The 16,569-nt window shown below is 41.2% G+C and overlaps 2 protein-coding genes across 2 annotated transcripts in view; both read left to right on the top strand.

Moving 5' to 3' along the window:
• The first annotated feature begins 4,540 nt into the window (after positions 1-4,540).
• On the top strand, positions 4,541-16,210 carry LOC102025041 (vascular non-inflammatory molecule 3-like). The gene is given in 8 exon segments (XM_005389218.2): positions 4,541-4,851; positions 4,964-5,094; positions 8,288-8,446; positions 8,448-8,478; positions 9,869-10,160; positions 11,096-11,469; positions 12,525-12,698; positions 13,569-16,210. Coding segments are annotated over 8 exon segments (1,503 nt in total). The 5' UTR covers positions 4,541-4,638; the 3' UTR covers positions 13,698-16,210.
• The window catches only part of Vnn1 (vanin 1), a 28,494-nt gene continuing 24,534 nt past the window's right edge, over positions 12,610-16,569 (top strand). The window contains exon 1 of the mRNA XM_005389217.2: positions 12,610-12,698. Coding sequence (XP_005389274.2) covers positions 12,694-12,698 — 5 coding nt within the window. The 5' untranslated portion in view covers positions 12,610-12,693. The remainder of the gene's footprint in view (positions 12,699-16,569) is intronic.

Genomic DNA, 16,569 nt, shown 5'->3' with positions numbered 1-16,569 from the left:
GTGAAGCCACAAGGCTTCAAAGGACAAGACAAGATCACAGCTGAGGACTTTTGGCTTCAATCCCAATTAACTAAAAGGAGACTGTAGCTGCAAGCATCTCACTCCTTCAGTGAAAGCCTTCCTGGTCATAACGTGGTTCTCCTAAATTAACACAATATATTACCTGGAGAAGTCCCTAAAGGGTTTCCCAAGTCCTGTACAGATTCCTGCATTTTCTTAGTATCCCCTCCTTTGTTTGAAAACCAAATAAATACACGTTGCCCATAGAAACCTTTGTCTAAACCCAGAGAATATCGAAGCTGCAGAGAGTTAGACCCTCCTGGAACCCTGAAATCATTTCAATTGTCTCATTTATTTAAGCCTTCACTGTCTACTCATTTGGTAGATTGTGGGCCTGATCAGCCTGCAATGACTAGGGGATATTAATAACACAATAAGGGATGGACAGAATGAAGGGAAATTCCCATGTTTCATTTTGACATTATTAAGAAAATCAAGTGAACAAGAAAGTTAGAAGGTCAAGCTGAAATAGGGAGATAATTGTCTTCTTATCATAAAGCAATCCATATCCCTTATACAATTTCCTTCTTCCTAGCTGCTCTGTTCTGGGATGAATGTAGGCCTGATTGATGCCATTTCAGAGATAAGGAGACAGAGAAAATCTTTGGGGATCCTGGAAGAAGGTGTATTCTTCTGGAAAAGTTGGAAATATTTATTAGAACCAAGGGATTAGTCAAGTGTGGCAGGTATGACTGCAATCCCAGTACTCTGAGAACCTGAAACAGGACAGTTGCAAGTTGGAGTCCAGCCTGAACAACTTAGTGAGATCCTGTCTCAAATAAAGAATAAACCAAGGGCTGGGGTCACAGTTCAGTGCAAAGACCCATGATTCCGGTACTATACATGAAAAAGACCAACAAGCAAGCAAGCAAACAAACCCACAAATCTCCAAAACCTGTAAGATTCCCTAGATCAAATGGGCATTTGAATGAATCCCAAGAAAAAGAACCAATATTAATGACAGGGTAAGAGCAATAAACCTTGAAAGTGACTCTTTACATGGTACATCAACTCATTCAAACAAGAGGGTTCCATCTAAAACTAGATGAAGAAATTGAGTTTAACAAAGCAGAATATTATACAGCTTTCGATGTTATGAAATTTCACAAGTATAACACAGAATTGTAATTTAGCCCCTGACCCCTAAGGAACTTGTAAAGATGATATGGCTAAAACCAGTTAAAGATAGGAAGTAATTAAAAACACTGTATTATCTAAAAGTCTGTCCTGTAGAAATTTGATTGACGTTACAATTTTAAGCTACAGAAAATATAGGAAGTAAATTACACAAAAAGAGAGTTCTAAAATTTTGCAACATGGAACCAACCAGAGTGTCAGACAGTGGACTCCTTTGTCCAGCATTCATTCATGTCCTGGGTACCTGCCACAGGTTCTCAGGGTCGGGGACACACGGTGCAGAAGTGAGAAGGACATGCCGTTACCCTCCAGGGGTCAGAGCCTTGCCACTCCTGCGGTGTGTATCTCTCAGTGGTTATTGGACATGGGAGTTCTAGAATGAAACATTAAAATTTCTTATTATATGGCAAGGGATAGAGGTCTAGTTTCCTTCTTCTGGATATGGATATTAGTTGACTCAGAACCTTACTTTCTTTGAGAATATAATTATATATCAGTATAAAATTTATATTTAAGGTCATGATAATAGCAATAAGTCGGAGACATTCAATAGCAGAAAAAAATTTGCTATAAGAGTTTGGAAATACCACTTAGGGTGAAGTGGGTTTGCAAGCACTGTGTGAGGTTTTGGAGCTTAGACAGATGGCCATGAAGAACTCTGTAGGAAGTTGTCTTAGTTACTTTTCTTTCATTGCTGAGACAAAATACCCAACACCCAAAGTTAAAAAGGGAAAGGTTTAACTAGCTTACAGTTTGTAGAGGTTTCAGTCCATAATCAGCAGGGTAACACATGGCAGAGGGGCCACTGTTCATGGCAGTGGAAGATATCAGAAACAAGAGCAAGAGGGAGGAGCGAGCCTCTTTTCCTCTCTTATATTGTTTGCAGGCTACCTGCCCTAGGGTGGGTGTAGCACAACACCCATAATCCCAGCACTAGACAATGAACCAGTCACAAACTCTAGATTCAGTACCTCTGAAAAGCCAGCCCCTGTGACCACATGAGGCTTTGAGGGGGCATCCAGACACAAAGCATAACAGACAAAATGGATCTGCAGTCATCTAAATAGTGCAGCATATAGAATATTTGTTGGACAAGGAATTATTTCAGTGGAACAGAGTGTACAGAAGCAAGTTGTAGTGTTGCAGGAGACTAACGAGAGCACCGGGAAACAGGAAGATGTTATTCTGAGATTTCATGTGCACACCAGCCCAGCAGACTTTTGTGTGTCCAAAATGGCTGAGTGCCAGACCAAGCAAAGGATCCAGTCTTTACACATTTTGTCAAGGGGTTGGTCTTTCTCATGGAACTTGTGGGCGGGCAGAGAACAAAGGCAGATTGTCAAGCCGTGACAGTTTTGTATCTTGGTGGCCCTGCTTGGGCATAACAGGATGTTATGGGAACAGGAAGTCATAAAATTTTATTTACAGAGACAAAAGTTACTGCTTTTATTTGTATCAGAACAAAGAACGACAGCTGTTGGGAAGGGGAAGTCTGGGAAGCTTGACTTTTTCTTGTTAAGTCTCCCTTTAGTAGAAATAAATTCAGAGCACTACCCATGTAGGTTGTTGAAGAACTCGAAATCATTTCCCAAATTTCAGTTAATCCTGTCATTATCTCATTATCTCCATGGTATTTGCATTAACTATGCATCATTTATTATTTCCTTGTCATTTTCTTAGAGATTGACGGATATCTTTTATATTGCATCATCCTGACCTCTATCATCTATAATTTGCACAAGTCATGTATTTTTCTAATAAACACGACACCTAAGTTGTAACTATCAACTATTACTATTTCTCTGTATATCTTGCAATGGCAATTTGCTTACCAACATGGAGCATGTAGCATGAAATGGACTGAATGCTCATGCTGGTTTAAATGCTTGAGCTGAAAACTATACTTGAAACTGATATGAGGTAGGGCCATTGGGAGGTGATTAGGTCAGGAAAAGGGAGCCTTCATGAATGACATTAACACTTTTGTAAAAGAGATCCCCACAATGTCCCTTATTCCTTCCACCAAGAGGGGACACAGCAAGAAGATGGCGGTCTATGAACCAGGATGCAGTCCCTCACCAAAAACTGAATCTGCCAGCACTTTACTATCTGACACCTCAGCCTCCAGAACGGTGAGAGATAAACTTCTGTGGATTATAAACTTCCAAGCTCTCCTATTGTGTCTTAAAACACACAGCTGGGGAATTAATATTTCAAGTAACAGGAGCTACTGACTATTTCGAAGTCTAAGTGACAAAATAGGAGTTGCATTTTGGAGGGAAATTTTCTGGTGATTATGTGCAGAAATGAGTAGTTTTCTCCACTATGGTAGAGAGGGAGATCAACTACAAATCATCAGCTGGTTTATTTGTTTGTTTTTGGTTTTTCTCCGGTACCAGGAACCGAACTCACGACCTTGCGCCTGCCAAGCAGGCGCTTTTGCCGCTGAGCTAAATCCCCAGCCCCCATCAGCTGGTTTAGTGTAATAAATTAGAATAGAAGATGATGTTTGAAACTGTATGATGAATTGTAGGCAGGGCATGAACAGAGAGGCAGATGGTAAGAAATTCAAGTTAAATAGAGAAAATGAGGATGTTACCCATCCATGCCTAATATTTAAGAAAGTTTAGCTTATTTAAAGACAAAAAAACCCTCCTGAAAATGAAATGTGGGGTAATGCAATAATAAAATATTTAAATACAATTAAATCCTATGAGATAAAGACCTTGTGTGACACTGGATCCAGGACTTTTCAGCCTTAGCCAGGTCCTGGGGTCTTAGAGACTCGATCCAGAGGGCGCTTGGCACCAGTGACAGTGCTATAATGTGTTTTATGACATTTTTAGCTCAACATTCTGATATTTCAGACTAGTAGGCAGCCTCTTCAATAGAAATCAGGAGCCGTTGTTTTTCCTGATAGCCTCTAATGATGCAAAAACGGAGCTCGTGTTTAGCACGTGTGTATCTGTTATCCCTTGCCATTTTGTGAACTCAGTTAAAAGTGGGTCTTAGCTTAAACTCTGTGTTTTGCATCTATTACAGTCAAATAAATAAATTCTCAACAAATTTCTGGTACGATGGCCCTATTATGGAAATACTGGTTTACCAAGAAGATATATTATATTAAAAGGTAAGAGTTCACCTGCCGGTGAGTTTTGGACAGAGGGGGACCCTTTTGCTTGGTGCAATAGTTCCACTTTTAGAAGAGGGCTGACTCAACAGTGTCAGCACAGCCCTGCACTCTTGACTCAGTCCAGTTGTGTACTTCTGGTTGTCAGCTTTCTTGTGCAATATCCTTTCTTGGCACTGTGTTACATAATCCATTCATGAGAAAATAAAAGTAGCTGGTTACCCGGCAGAGAGATTTAACCTACCTGCTTTCCTACGGATACAAATTATAAGAATCCGCACTTGTCTTGAAGAGATCATTACCTTTTAGGTATGATTACATTATATTTTCCAAAAGGTATACTGATTTTTGCCCTCTTCATCTTGAACGTCAGGGCGCTGGACACGTTTATTGCCGCCGTGTACGAGCATGCCGTCATATTGCCAAACAGAACAGAAAAACCTGTTTCAAATGAAGAAGCTTTGCTCCTGATGAACAAGAACATAGACATTTTGGAAGAAGCAGTCAGGCTTGCAGCCAAGCAGGTATGGTCCTTTCTGTCCTGCCTGGGATATTGTGAAGGAGATTTACCGCTTGGTAAGAGGGTGGGTATTTGGAATTTATGAGAAACTCTTCTGTCCCCCTTGTTTTGACCAGGGTGCACAGATCATTGTGACCCCAGAAGATGGGATCTATGGTTGGGTCTTCACCAGGGAGAGCATTTATCCCTATCTGGAATATGTACCAGCCCCGGAAGTGAATTGGATTCCCTGTAGAGAGCCCAAGAGGTAAATCCATGTTATTACCCTTCGATTTTTGAACAAAAAGTTGTGACAGTGGAGAATGCTAACACCCAGTTCACTCTTTGCTTAGTAATTTTTCTGACAAAGAGCCAGTCCTGGGCAACACATTTTGACGCTTCTAATGTTTCACAAGGTATACCATCTGGCATATCTCTTGCTTGGAACTAACTTAAGATAATGATCATTAGTTATTTGTTGGAGTTTTATTTAAAGAATAGTGTGAAGATACCCACAGTTTTTATAATATGTGTGTTTAATTGGGTTGTAACATCTAGGATCTCTATTCTCAAGTAGAGAGGATGGGTTCATCCATGAACACCCACCTCATTTATACAAATGGGAAAAACATGAAAGAGCCTATGCTTCCTTTGCTATCACCATGAGTTGCAATGTAATCAATAAGGTGAATGGAAATTGCTTGGGAGTTGAAACAGGAAACACCATTTGTGAGACCACATGTTAGTCCCCCCTAGAGAGTGAGGTAGAAGATATAACCTAGATGCCTGGCATTTTTGTTCCTTTCTTCACCTGTAAAACAGGGGTGGGTAAAGTTTCTTCTCTACTTTCCCGTGGAGTAGACAAGACTGTCAAATGAAGTCATAGACATGGAACCAGTATACTGCACTGTCACTGTCATTTATTTTTTTTATGAGATCTTATTCGTTTGTCTTTATTTTTTTTATTTTTTATTTTTTTCTCTCTGGTACTGGGAATCAAACTCATGACCTTGTGCTTGCCAGGCAAGCACTGTGCCGCTGAGCTAAATCCCCAGCCCACTGTCATTTACTTTTAACAGAAAGAACTCAGTCTGATTTTTCTGCATTCTTCTCTTTAGATTTTAGTAATTATTAATAGTTGTGGCTTACAAAAATTTTCATGAAGGAAATACGTATAGCATAAGATTACAACATAGGTTATTTTAGCTAATTTACTTCTAAAAATAATTTATACTTAGTTCCTTTGAATAGCAAACTTTAACAAGTAATTAACTTAGTAACTTTACATTTACATGCATCTATCCGGGGTTGCAACTATTGCACAAAAGAGGAACTTCCTTAATAGTTTTGACCACATGAAATCGGGCAGAGTCAAGTTCACTGATATAATAGTAAGTCCTGCTATGTGAGTCAAGTCTCACCCTGGGATATTCCACCTTTGGGAAAATGGTGTTTAAGTGTTGCATGGTATGTGTTTACAGAAAGATCATGTTGGTATGACTCAACACTTATGAGGCTTTTCTAGAACAGAAAGAATCATTATTTCCCATAATTCACAAGGTAAATATTAAAATAAGTTCCATTTGACTAGACTAGACCAAAAAAAACTGACTTTCCTAAGGAAAAGATGTTCATAAACTATAATTAGCCTTAGATGAATTCTGTTAGGTTGAGAAGGCAAATCACAGCTAAAACTTTAACATTATCGAGTCTGGTAGACACCTATCCAAACGGCAGACTTTTAGCTCTGTGTCAGAAAAAGGAGAAATCCAGTTATTAACTGTAACGACAGTACTGAAAATGAAATCCCTATTGCTTCCCTATTTATTTTTATCTCTGAAAGGTATCGTAGAGGGCTATATAGTCATCTCTGTGTATTTAAACCCTACTGCTTCAAATGCCGATGTGTCAAATATTTCCTTGACTTTTTTTTTTTTTAACATAAGAAACTAATATTTAACCAAGAAAATAAAATTACACAAGCTACATGGCAGGCTTGTTAAACATCTTCATGAAAATTGATTATATTTCCTTGTTTATCCTGAAGATAAAAAAATCTAAAGGAATGGACTATTTTAATATTTCATTTTATTCAAAGATTAATTCACCATCAGTCACAGAGGGGTCATGAAAGGATCTCAACTAACTTTGAAAAGCAATAAAGCCATCACTGGTGTAGGTTGTCCACTGAGCAGCCATTATTTATTGAGCACTTACTTACTTTGTCCCAGGAACTGTATCTGTCATGTATGTTGGGTTAATCCCTAGTCATAGCAGCTATGACTACTTGCGTTTTAACTATGAGAATGAACGGAAGCATATGTCCTCCTAACTTGTAACTAGAGTAGCTGCAATTAAAACACAGCAGTTTGCATTAAGCCTTGACAACTGAATGGACTGAGGGCCTATAGATGGACTATATTATGCTGGCATGTTCAGTAAGTAGAGAATCCACTTATTCACTAAGAGGGATTTGGCTGCTAAACATTGGCTATCCTGTTTTCTGCTGAAATCGACCTCCTTCTAGCTTCCTTTGGCCTTTGCTCTGCCTTGTGTAGTGCATTCGTGTACGTGGCCCACATCTCTCACATGAGAGCCCTTCAGAATATTTGAAGCCAGCTGTTATTGCACCATATTCCCTTCTTATTTCTGGTGGATACGGTTTAGCATTATGCTAAAAAGCAGTTTCACGGTCCGTATTTTTCTCAGGATTTCTCATGGAGACCCTTTAGAGTAAGAAAGAAATCTGCACATTGCACGCAAGGGATGAGAAGACCAAGCCAGCAGTGTGGAGTGTTCGCTGACATTTTCTCTGCTCAGTGCTGCAGTTGTTCTCCATACAAGGTGCTCTCCACGGGACCCCTGCTGCCCGGCCTCTCAGCATCTGTGTTTCCCACAGCACCACTTATCAGCAGGTGTGTGGGCGTATGGCTTGGATGAAAACTGAAGTCTTTCTCGCAGAAGAATCTGCTAAATTTCAAGCCCTTCATTGAGTTTGCTGGGAGCACTCCATAAGAAAGTGCTAGCCGGGTGTGCATGCTGTAATCCTAGCACTCTGAGGCAGGAGGACTGCAAGTTTGAGCCCAGTCTGGAAAATATAGCAACTCAGCAAGACTATATCTCAAAACAAAAACAAAAAAAATGAAAGGAAGGCTAAGGATAGAGTTCACTGTGCAGGCCTTGTCTCCCGTCCCTAATGCTGTAAGAAAGCATTCCTCCTTCTCCTCCTCCTCGTCCTCTCTTCATTTTTTCTGTGTATCACTCTTGCCCTGCAACCGGAAGCCCGGCACATTAAAAAAGGCTCAGTGTCATGAAAATGAAGACAATATTGCCTTTGATATTTTAAATCTGTTCTTTTGATTCTGGTCCCTCGAGTGTTACAGGAAATCAGGAAATAAAGTGTCACTCTGCCATTTTGGAAATCACTAACGCATAGTCTTCTGGCGATATCTATTGAATAGGTTTGGCAACACCCCAGTGCAAGAGAGACTGAGCTGCCTGGCTAAAGACAACTCTATCTACCTCGTGGCAAATATTGGGGACAAGAAGCCATGCAATGCCAGTGACCCTCAGTGTCCCCCCGATGGCCGTTTCCAGTACAACACCAACGTGGTATTCGACTGAGGGTAGGCTGGTGGCCCGCTACCATAAGGTGAGAACTACTTCTGCCTCTGCTACACTTGACTTCTTTTGTTTGTGATCGTGTGTGTGCTTGTTTGTTGAATGCTGGGGAGGTAAGGCTGTGAATACATCTCAAACTGATTTCTAATTAGAATTGAAAATGAGATTTAATTTATTCTAATTCCAAATAAGCATTCTGAGTTGGAGTCATCAAATAGTATAGGGCAGATATGATAACAGCCTCACAACGATTTTTATATTCTCTGAGAAAGATGGAAAATTCTCCCTTTTTTCCACAGTATCAGAGTTCCCTCCCCCAAATGGACAATAATTCATACTAAGCTACCGTTTATTTCATTAAGACTTCTTTGATTGCAATGGAACATAATTTCAATAGAAACTGGCTTTTTAATTGAAAGATGGGACTTTTTTCCTTATATACTTGGAGAATGTATGTCAGAGAAAAGACAGGTCTAAAAAGATGAGAATTTTCTTCCTTGTGTACCTGGAAAATGTGTATCATCGAAAGGGCAGGGTGAAATCTATTCCTCAGAGGGTCAAGCCACAGTGTCCATCTCCCGAATGCCCTGAGTACTTGCCGACAGCTTTTTCCCAGGGAACTCCCATGGTAGAAGCACATGCATGCAGTAACAGGGTTCATAACTTTATGAAGAAAAAGCACAAGAGGAATTTATTTTATCTCTCATAGCAATATTGCAAAGGCCACATCATGTCCTGATTCCGGTTGGGTCGCATGCCCTCCCTGAGCCATGTACCTAAGCACACAGGATGTACTCCTAGTGAGAGGGAGGTGGACGAACAGGAAATCCTCAGTGAACAGCAGGGGTTGGATAGCGATGCTGTCTGGTGCCTATACACACATGGAGCCAAAGAAAAGCCTGAAGTGAGCATGTGCCATGCTCCTGAGCCCAGGGTCAGGCGGACTTCAGGAACAGCGATCAGGTCAAAGTAATAAAATTACTAATAGCTTACTAGTGGATAAGAGGGTTATTGCAGTGCATAAATTGATTGTAAATATGCATCACTTCATTTATATAGAGTTAGTTTCTTCTTTTTCATGAGTTGGACTTCATACATGCAGTGCTGGTGATATGTAGAGGACAGTGGAAACACTGAAAATTTTAAGATTTTATCCTGTGATTTTTTAAGATAAAAACACTCACATCATCGATATTGTAGGTGTGACTTGTTGGTTGGGAAGAAAAGATTTTAGGATTAAAGTCATGGTAAGATGAGTAGACAGCAGTCGTAAGGTGGCCACGCCTGGTGCCAGTGTATGTGTAACAGTTCTGGGGACGCACATCAACATTCACGCCAGGAGAGATAATGTGCTTATTGACCATATGCACTGGTAATTTTCTCTTTTACTAATTTCTTCCTTCTTTGTTTTTTGTTGACAGTACAATCTTTTTGCATCAGAGATTCAATTTGATTTCCCCAAGGATTCAGAATTTGTGACTTTTGACACCCCCTTTGGAAAGTTTGGTGTCTTTACTTGCTTTGACATTTTTTCTCACAACCCGGCGGTGGTGGTGGTGGACAAGTTCCAAGTTGACAGTGTTCTGTACCCCACAGCATGGTACAACACGCTGCCCTTGCTCTCGGCTGTCCCCTTCCATTCAGCATGGGCCAGGGCCATGCGGGTCAACATGCTTGCTGCAAACACTCACAACACCAGCATGCACATGACAGGTGAGTGACACTCATGTGCCCAGTGACAGTGACAGTCTTGGGTGTTTTTCATTAGTTTTCAAATCACACTTTTTTTTAATGTTTCACTTACTAACTCTAATACCACAAAATGAATACTAGCCTGTGTTTCTGCTTAAGAAATTTTATTGTTTTTTGGGTATGTAAGTATGATACAAATAATTAAATTCATCTAGGGGAATTGGTACGTATACATATTGCATTTTAATTTTATTAATTCCGTTGGAAAAGGAGCTTTATTCTTGTGAGTAAAGGAGGGATGATGTTAATTTTACATGAAGACAGATTTGAATTAAGGAGAAATCAAGCCCATGAAAATTCAAAGCCAGCTCTACAAAACATCCCAGCCTCTATTACTAGCCATATTGAAATAAGTCATCTTGTTGAGAGAAAAAAAATCATTTTAGGCTTCATTTAGCATTTACCCTTTACAGTATGCATGTTCAAGGTAATTCACACTACCCTCTGGACTGCTTTGCTATTCATTGATGTAAATAAAAAATCCCAAATGCAAATAAATAATCAGTAGATAGCTGAAATTATTCTTCCCATTTGGGAGGATTTCCTACTTTCTTATTCAGTTGGCTTAGAAAGAGCAAAGCCTAGGAAGAAAAAAGGTCCCTCCACCTTCAGTGACAGCAGGGCCTTAGGGTGGACAGAGTCAAATTAGAACTTAGGCCAAGGTAGCAGCTGTCTCCTTAACTACTTTGGAAATGCTTTAATAACTTCATTTAATAGGGACTTTTCCATTCAGTTGTCACCATAAAAGATGTGAAGGCTGGTGGGGTGGGGCGGGGATGGTTGCTCAGTGGTAGGGCACTCGGATAGCAGGACCAAGCACTTGCTACCTTCCCGCCCACCTAAAGAAGAAGGCAAAACGTGAAACCAGTAAGTGTGCATCTTTTTGTTGCCTGTAGGGAGTGGAATCTATGCCCCCGAAGCCGTCAAGGTGTATCACTACGACATGGAGACCAACAGCGGACAGCTGATGCTTGCAGAATTGAAGTCTCGGCCTCGCTGGGAGCTCACCTACCCTGCGGCCGTGGACTGGAGTGCTTATGCCAGAAGTGTCCAGCCATTTCCCTCCTGGCAGTCAGATTTTCGAGGGATGATTTATTTTGATGAGTTCACCTTCACTGAACTGAAGAGAGACACAGGAAATTACACAGTGTGCCAGAAAGACCTGTGTTGTCACTTAACTTACAAGATGTCTGAGAAGCGCCTGGATGAGGTCTTTGCCCTGGGCACCTTTGATGGACTGCACACAGTTGAAGGCCAATATTACTTACAGGTAGAAGTGTCTGCGTGTGTTAGCGTGGTTTTAGTGTCACTGGGACTTCAAGGCCTTTCTTTAAAATTTATGCTAGATCCAGTTAATTGTTTAATGTTCTATTCATCTAGAACACCGCCCCGACCTTTAATTTATTCACTCTTAGCAAAAACAAAATCAATTTCCTTGGCTGCAAGCTAAAAACATAAAACAGATTGGTTAGGTCTCAGAAGGCCAAGTTCAAGTTCAAAAAGCTGCAACTTTTGTGGGTTCTATTTTTCCCTCAGGTAGGTGACTTCAGAGTAGTGTTTTCCAAACGGTCTTGATTTGGGGTCCAATGTCAAACTCTGACCAAGGGTACCCATGTGAGTGTGTGACTGACTTAAAAAGAGATATTGAATTTAATCAGTTTATGAAATAATCTATATTTGTATTGTTGTGGGAAAATTGAGTCAATAGTAGCCATGAACTCAGGAGAAAAAAACAAATTTTATTGATGCTAGTGAACCCCAGAGGAGTAATCTCCAAAGTCCAAGGCACTGATTACAGAGAGCTTATCTTTTTTTATAGGGTGGCAAATAGAAGTTACAAGAAGGAGATAAGCTTTAGCTGAAAGCCATGGCACTGTGGGTATCTTGTGGTGAGCACAGTTGTGTGTAGCAAAGTTTTTTTCAGCCCATTCACAGAAATTTTAACTTGATGACAAATCCTATGATTCAGCTCAGTTCAGTGGCAGAGAACTGAATGGCTGCAGCTTTATTGAACAAAATGGCTGCAGTTAGGTCCGGATTTCTGCCTCAGTACTAGTAATAGCTAAAATTAACCTGTAATACACTCTGACTTTTAAAATTCTAGTCTGTTGTGTTTGGCTTCATTAAAAGAAAAAGGAAAAGGAGGAGGAGAAAAATCCTTACCCACTAAATTGGAGTGAGGATTTATGAATAAGTTGTGAATGTACTTTAAAAAAGCACTGCTTGAGAGGCAGCTTACCTATTCTCCTAGTCTTTGAAATTGTGCTGTTTAGCTGAGAAATATTTCCACTCTTCTGACTGCTTCTCTTTCCTTTTTCTGCATAGATATGCACGCTGCTGAAATGCCAGACCACTGATCTGAGGACCTGCGGGGAGCCTGTGGGCTCAGCTTTCACCAGGTTTGAAGAATTCTCCCTCAGTGGCTCATTTGGAACAAGCTACGTCTTCCCACAGATCGTCCTGAGTGGGAGCCAGCTGGCCCCCGAAAGCCACTATGAGGTAGGAGGTTTTCAAAATGATAAATTTCTTAGAGCGGATGGGTTAGAAAATCTTCCAAATAATGGGGCTCTGCTGAAATGTTATTATTCATAGTCTATGAAAGACACTTTACAGATCTGTGGAAACAGTGACATGAAACACAATCTGTAGTTTTAGATAGTCCTTAGGCTGTGATGGAGAAGTCAGGATTCCCTTTTCCAGGTAAATGTGATGCAAATGAGATCCAAGGCAACACTGTAGCCACAGAGAAATTAGAATGAAGATAGTGGTTGCTGTCCATGGCAGCTAACTACTGTTCTGTTCTGTTGCATGGTGTAGGAGGTGCAAGTTAATTATGATACATGAAAGAGTTCATTCTCAAATTTATGGGTGGGTTATTTCCAAAGTTGTTACAATGAGAATAATAAAAATTAACAATTTGTGAAGTATTCCATTAGTTCAAAGTTGTTTTTTGTTTTTGTTTTTTTTTTTTGGTGGTGTTGGGGCTTGAACCCAGGATCTTTACAGTGAGCATCACCCCCAGCTCATGTTTTATGCTTTATTTTGAGAAAGGATCTCACTAATTTGCTCAGGCTGGGCTCAAAATCATGGTCCTCCTGCCTCAGCCTTCTAGAAAGCTCAGATTACAGGCATGTACCATTGTGCCCAACTTAAAAGACACTGTTTAATACATTATATTATTTGACCATCTCTGAAAGTAAGTTATTTGATGCTCTGTTACCAAAACTCCTTTATTATTAGACCCAAAGCATGAACCCCGGTCTTCGGGTCCCAAGTCCTGGGTGCTTTAATAGTAATCTTGCCAGATGAGGCCTCTGGGCTGGAAATGAAGCTTTGTCTTGGAGTTAACCCTTTGCTTGCTTTGATTAGGTTTCAAAGGATGGGTGCCTCAGGAGCCGGAGCGGCACCCCTCTGCCTGTCTTAGTTATGGCGCTATATGGCAGAGTGTTTGAGAAGGACCCTCAACGCTTAGGCCAGGGACCTGGGAAATTACAATGATGTCCTACACCAGAGCCTGTTGGGGTTTAGCCTGGCAAAGCAGAGGGTGGGGTGCTGGAGACAGGGAAGGGGAGGGAGAGTTAGAGAAAGGAGAAAGAGGGCCCTCAGTGTCTGCCTAGAAGAGATGCCAGAAACTTAGTGTAACAACAAATAAACTTCAGATTTAAAAAGCAAGGACTGTTCTGTGGCTTGAATACGATTTTTCCTGTCACTTTGTGATACTCTCTGCCAACCATTGTCACATGAGGGCCCTGGACCTTAGACTAGAACCACGGACCCAAATAAACCTTTCCTTTTTCTTTATAACGTACCCTGCCTATGGTATTATGTTATCAGCAACTGATGGGAAGGGATCTGAGAATGGGGTGGGACCAGAGGGCAGAGAGGAGAGGGGGAAATAAAGATGATTAAGATCCCATATGTCCATGTACTAATTCTCTAAGTTGAATGTAATTATTATGCATTGCAAACATATTCTAGCAAAAATTTTGTAAAATTAACAAGGTAAATTAAAAAGGCTGTGTGCATATTTGGTGTAGCTCAACTGTCTGTGCTGCGTTCACCTCGCGGCTGTGTAAGTGTGTGTAAGTATGGATACGTAGAGTAGAACATGCATTGAAATGTGAGGAGAACCTAGAAAACTCCTTTGCAATAATTGCTCTGATGTATGCAAATGTCACTTCCATAGGGGGATGGTTAATTTGCATGTTAATTGCCTAGCCGCGGGTGCCCGGCTAGCTGGTCGGGGGTTATTTCTGCTTGTGACCTTGAGGGCATTAGAACTGCTGGACTTAGTGATGCCTCCCCAGTACGGGCAGGCATCATCCAGTCCCTCAATGGCCTGTAGCACAAAAGAGGCAGGGGAAGGATGTGTTCATTTTCTGCCTGTTTGAGCTGGGACTTGGGTCTTCTCCGCCTGATGTGTGGGCCGTCAGATCTGGATTGGCCTGACACCCTGAGCTCAACTGTCAGCTCTTCACACTCTACTGCTGGCTTTCCTGGGGCTCCAGCTCACAGATACAGCGCAGCTCATAGGACTCCTCAGCCTCCATGGCTAGGTGATTCAGTACCTTACATTAAACTTGTTACATAAATATACATCCTGTCGCTGGGTGACTCGGTAACTTATAATAAACATGGTACATAAATATATATCCTGTCCATTCTCTTGGTCTGGTGAATCCTGGCTACTTCACATTGCTTGTGAATGCACAGGGCGAACTTTGAACATACAGGAAGTATTTGATTGAAGTTGAGTGATATACAGAAATTTGTGAATGAAGGCATCTTTTCAAATAATCACGAACAACTTTGTAACTAATTAAAATTGTTCCATTATCTTTTTATCATAATCTACTTGACTCATAAGTCAATTAGTGTGGAAATTAGGATGGAAATAATAAAGAAATAAATAACTTTCTTCAGATCACATGGTTTCCTTCCGAATTTATTCCATCTTAAATTCTGTCCAATTTCGGTTAAGCCCCATGCAAGGCACAGGCATTAGTTGCAACCTGTGCTTGCGGGAGCTTGCTTAGGCAGGGATCCCATCACCTTTCCCCTAGCAACCTTTGGCCCAGTTTCCCTGGCTCTCAGAGTCCTGCTGGTTGGTCACTGATTAACTCCTGGGAGAGACTTACAGGAGAGCAAGTGAGTTCTCCGGGATGCTGTGGGGAGGCTGAGGATCACTGAGTTTAGGGACATCTCTAGTAGCCACAGGAAGTATGATAACTGCATTCATGGGCTTTTTCCAGGCTTGAAAGCTGGAGACCTTCTGGGCAGCAGAAAATGCCTTTGGTCTCCCCAATCCCATCTCTCTTAGATTCTCCCTTTGGAGCTGGCGTCCTCAGGTCCTTGGGTGGTAACAGACCGTGGTCTGGATGGTCCTGCCACGCAAGACATGAGGGCATCTTCCTGCTTTCTGACTGACACTGGCTCCTCTTAGGCTTCTTTCTTCTCCCCTAGACAGTCATCTGGAGGTTGTTGCACACACGGGCCTTGGTTCCCTCCCCTCCGCTCGCTGCAGGCACTCTCACCTTACCGGACTTCTGCCCGCTCTTCAGAATCTGATCTTATGGTCCTTCCTCAGATGTTCTTCTCCAAGACAGAACATCTGAACTACCCCCCTTGAAGTGGTTTTACCCCTTATCTTTTCATACCTGTGTTTTAAATTTCCTTTGCTAGCCTCTCCCACTTTCCTTGCCCCACTTCTCATTTTATTGACCACGAACTTATAAACGAGGAGCCTTCCCAGACTCAAATCTCTCAGCTGTATCCTCCTCATCTACATTACTTCCTTGGAGAACTTCAACCAAGTATTTCTGATACTGCAGAGTAAAACTCACAGATTAGTTAAAAAAAAATCATGACAGCCAGTCCAGGCTATGGAATAAACTGAACACGATAAACTGGTTGTGGTGGTACATACCCATACTCCTAGCATTCTGGGGAAGGCTGAGGCAAGATCACAAGTTTGAGCCCAACTAGGGCAACTTAGTGAGACTCCGTCTCAAAATTAAGAATAATAAAGGCTCAATGTGAGGTCCCTGAGTTCAGTCCTTAGTACCACAATTAAAAAAAAAACCTCACCAAACTATAGGAGATTATTGTTTTGGAATCAGCTCCTGCCCTGGACCCCAACCAACAGAACTAAAAATCAAAATGCAATCATCACACTAAACTTTCACATCAACAAGCTGAAACTACTCTGCTTATCTGGCTGCCTAAGAAATCAGGATCGGAGAGATAACAACCAACATTTCCAGTTTCAGCCGGCTTCGGAATGAGCCTCTCTCTCATCTGTATACAAAAGAAGGGACTTGAAAGAACCCTATGTTAACCAGTTATTTTCTCATTGTTCTGCAGGAAACAA

Source organism: Chinchilla lanigera, unplaced genomic scaffold (assembly GCF_000276665.1).
Source record: "Chinchilla lanigera isolate Chin_1 unplaced genomic scaffold, ChiLan1.0 scaffold00035, whole genome shotgun sequence".
NCBI classification, from domain to species: Eukaryota; Metazoa; Chordata; class Mammalia; order Rodentia; family Chinchillidae; genus Chinchilla; species Chinchilla lanigera.
This window is presented reverse-complemented; position numbering and strand designations above follow the sequence as displayed.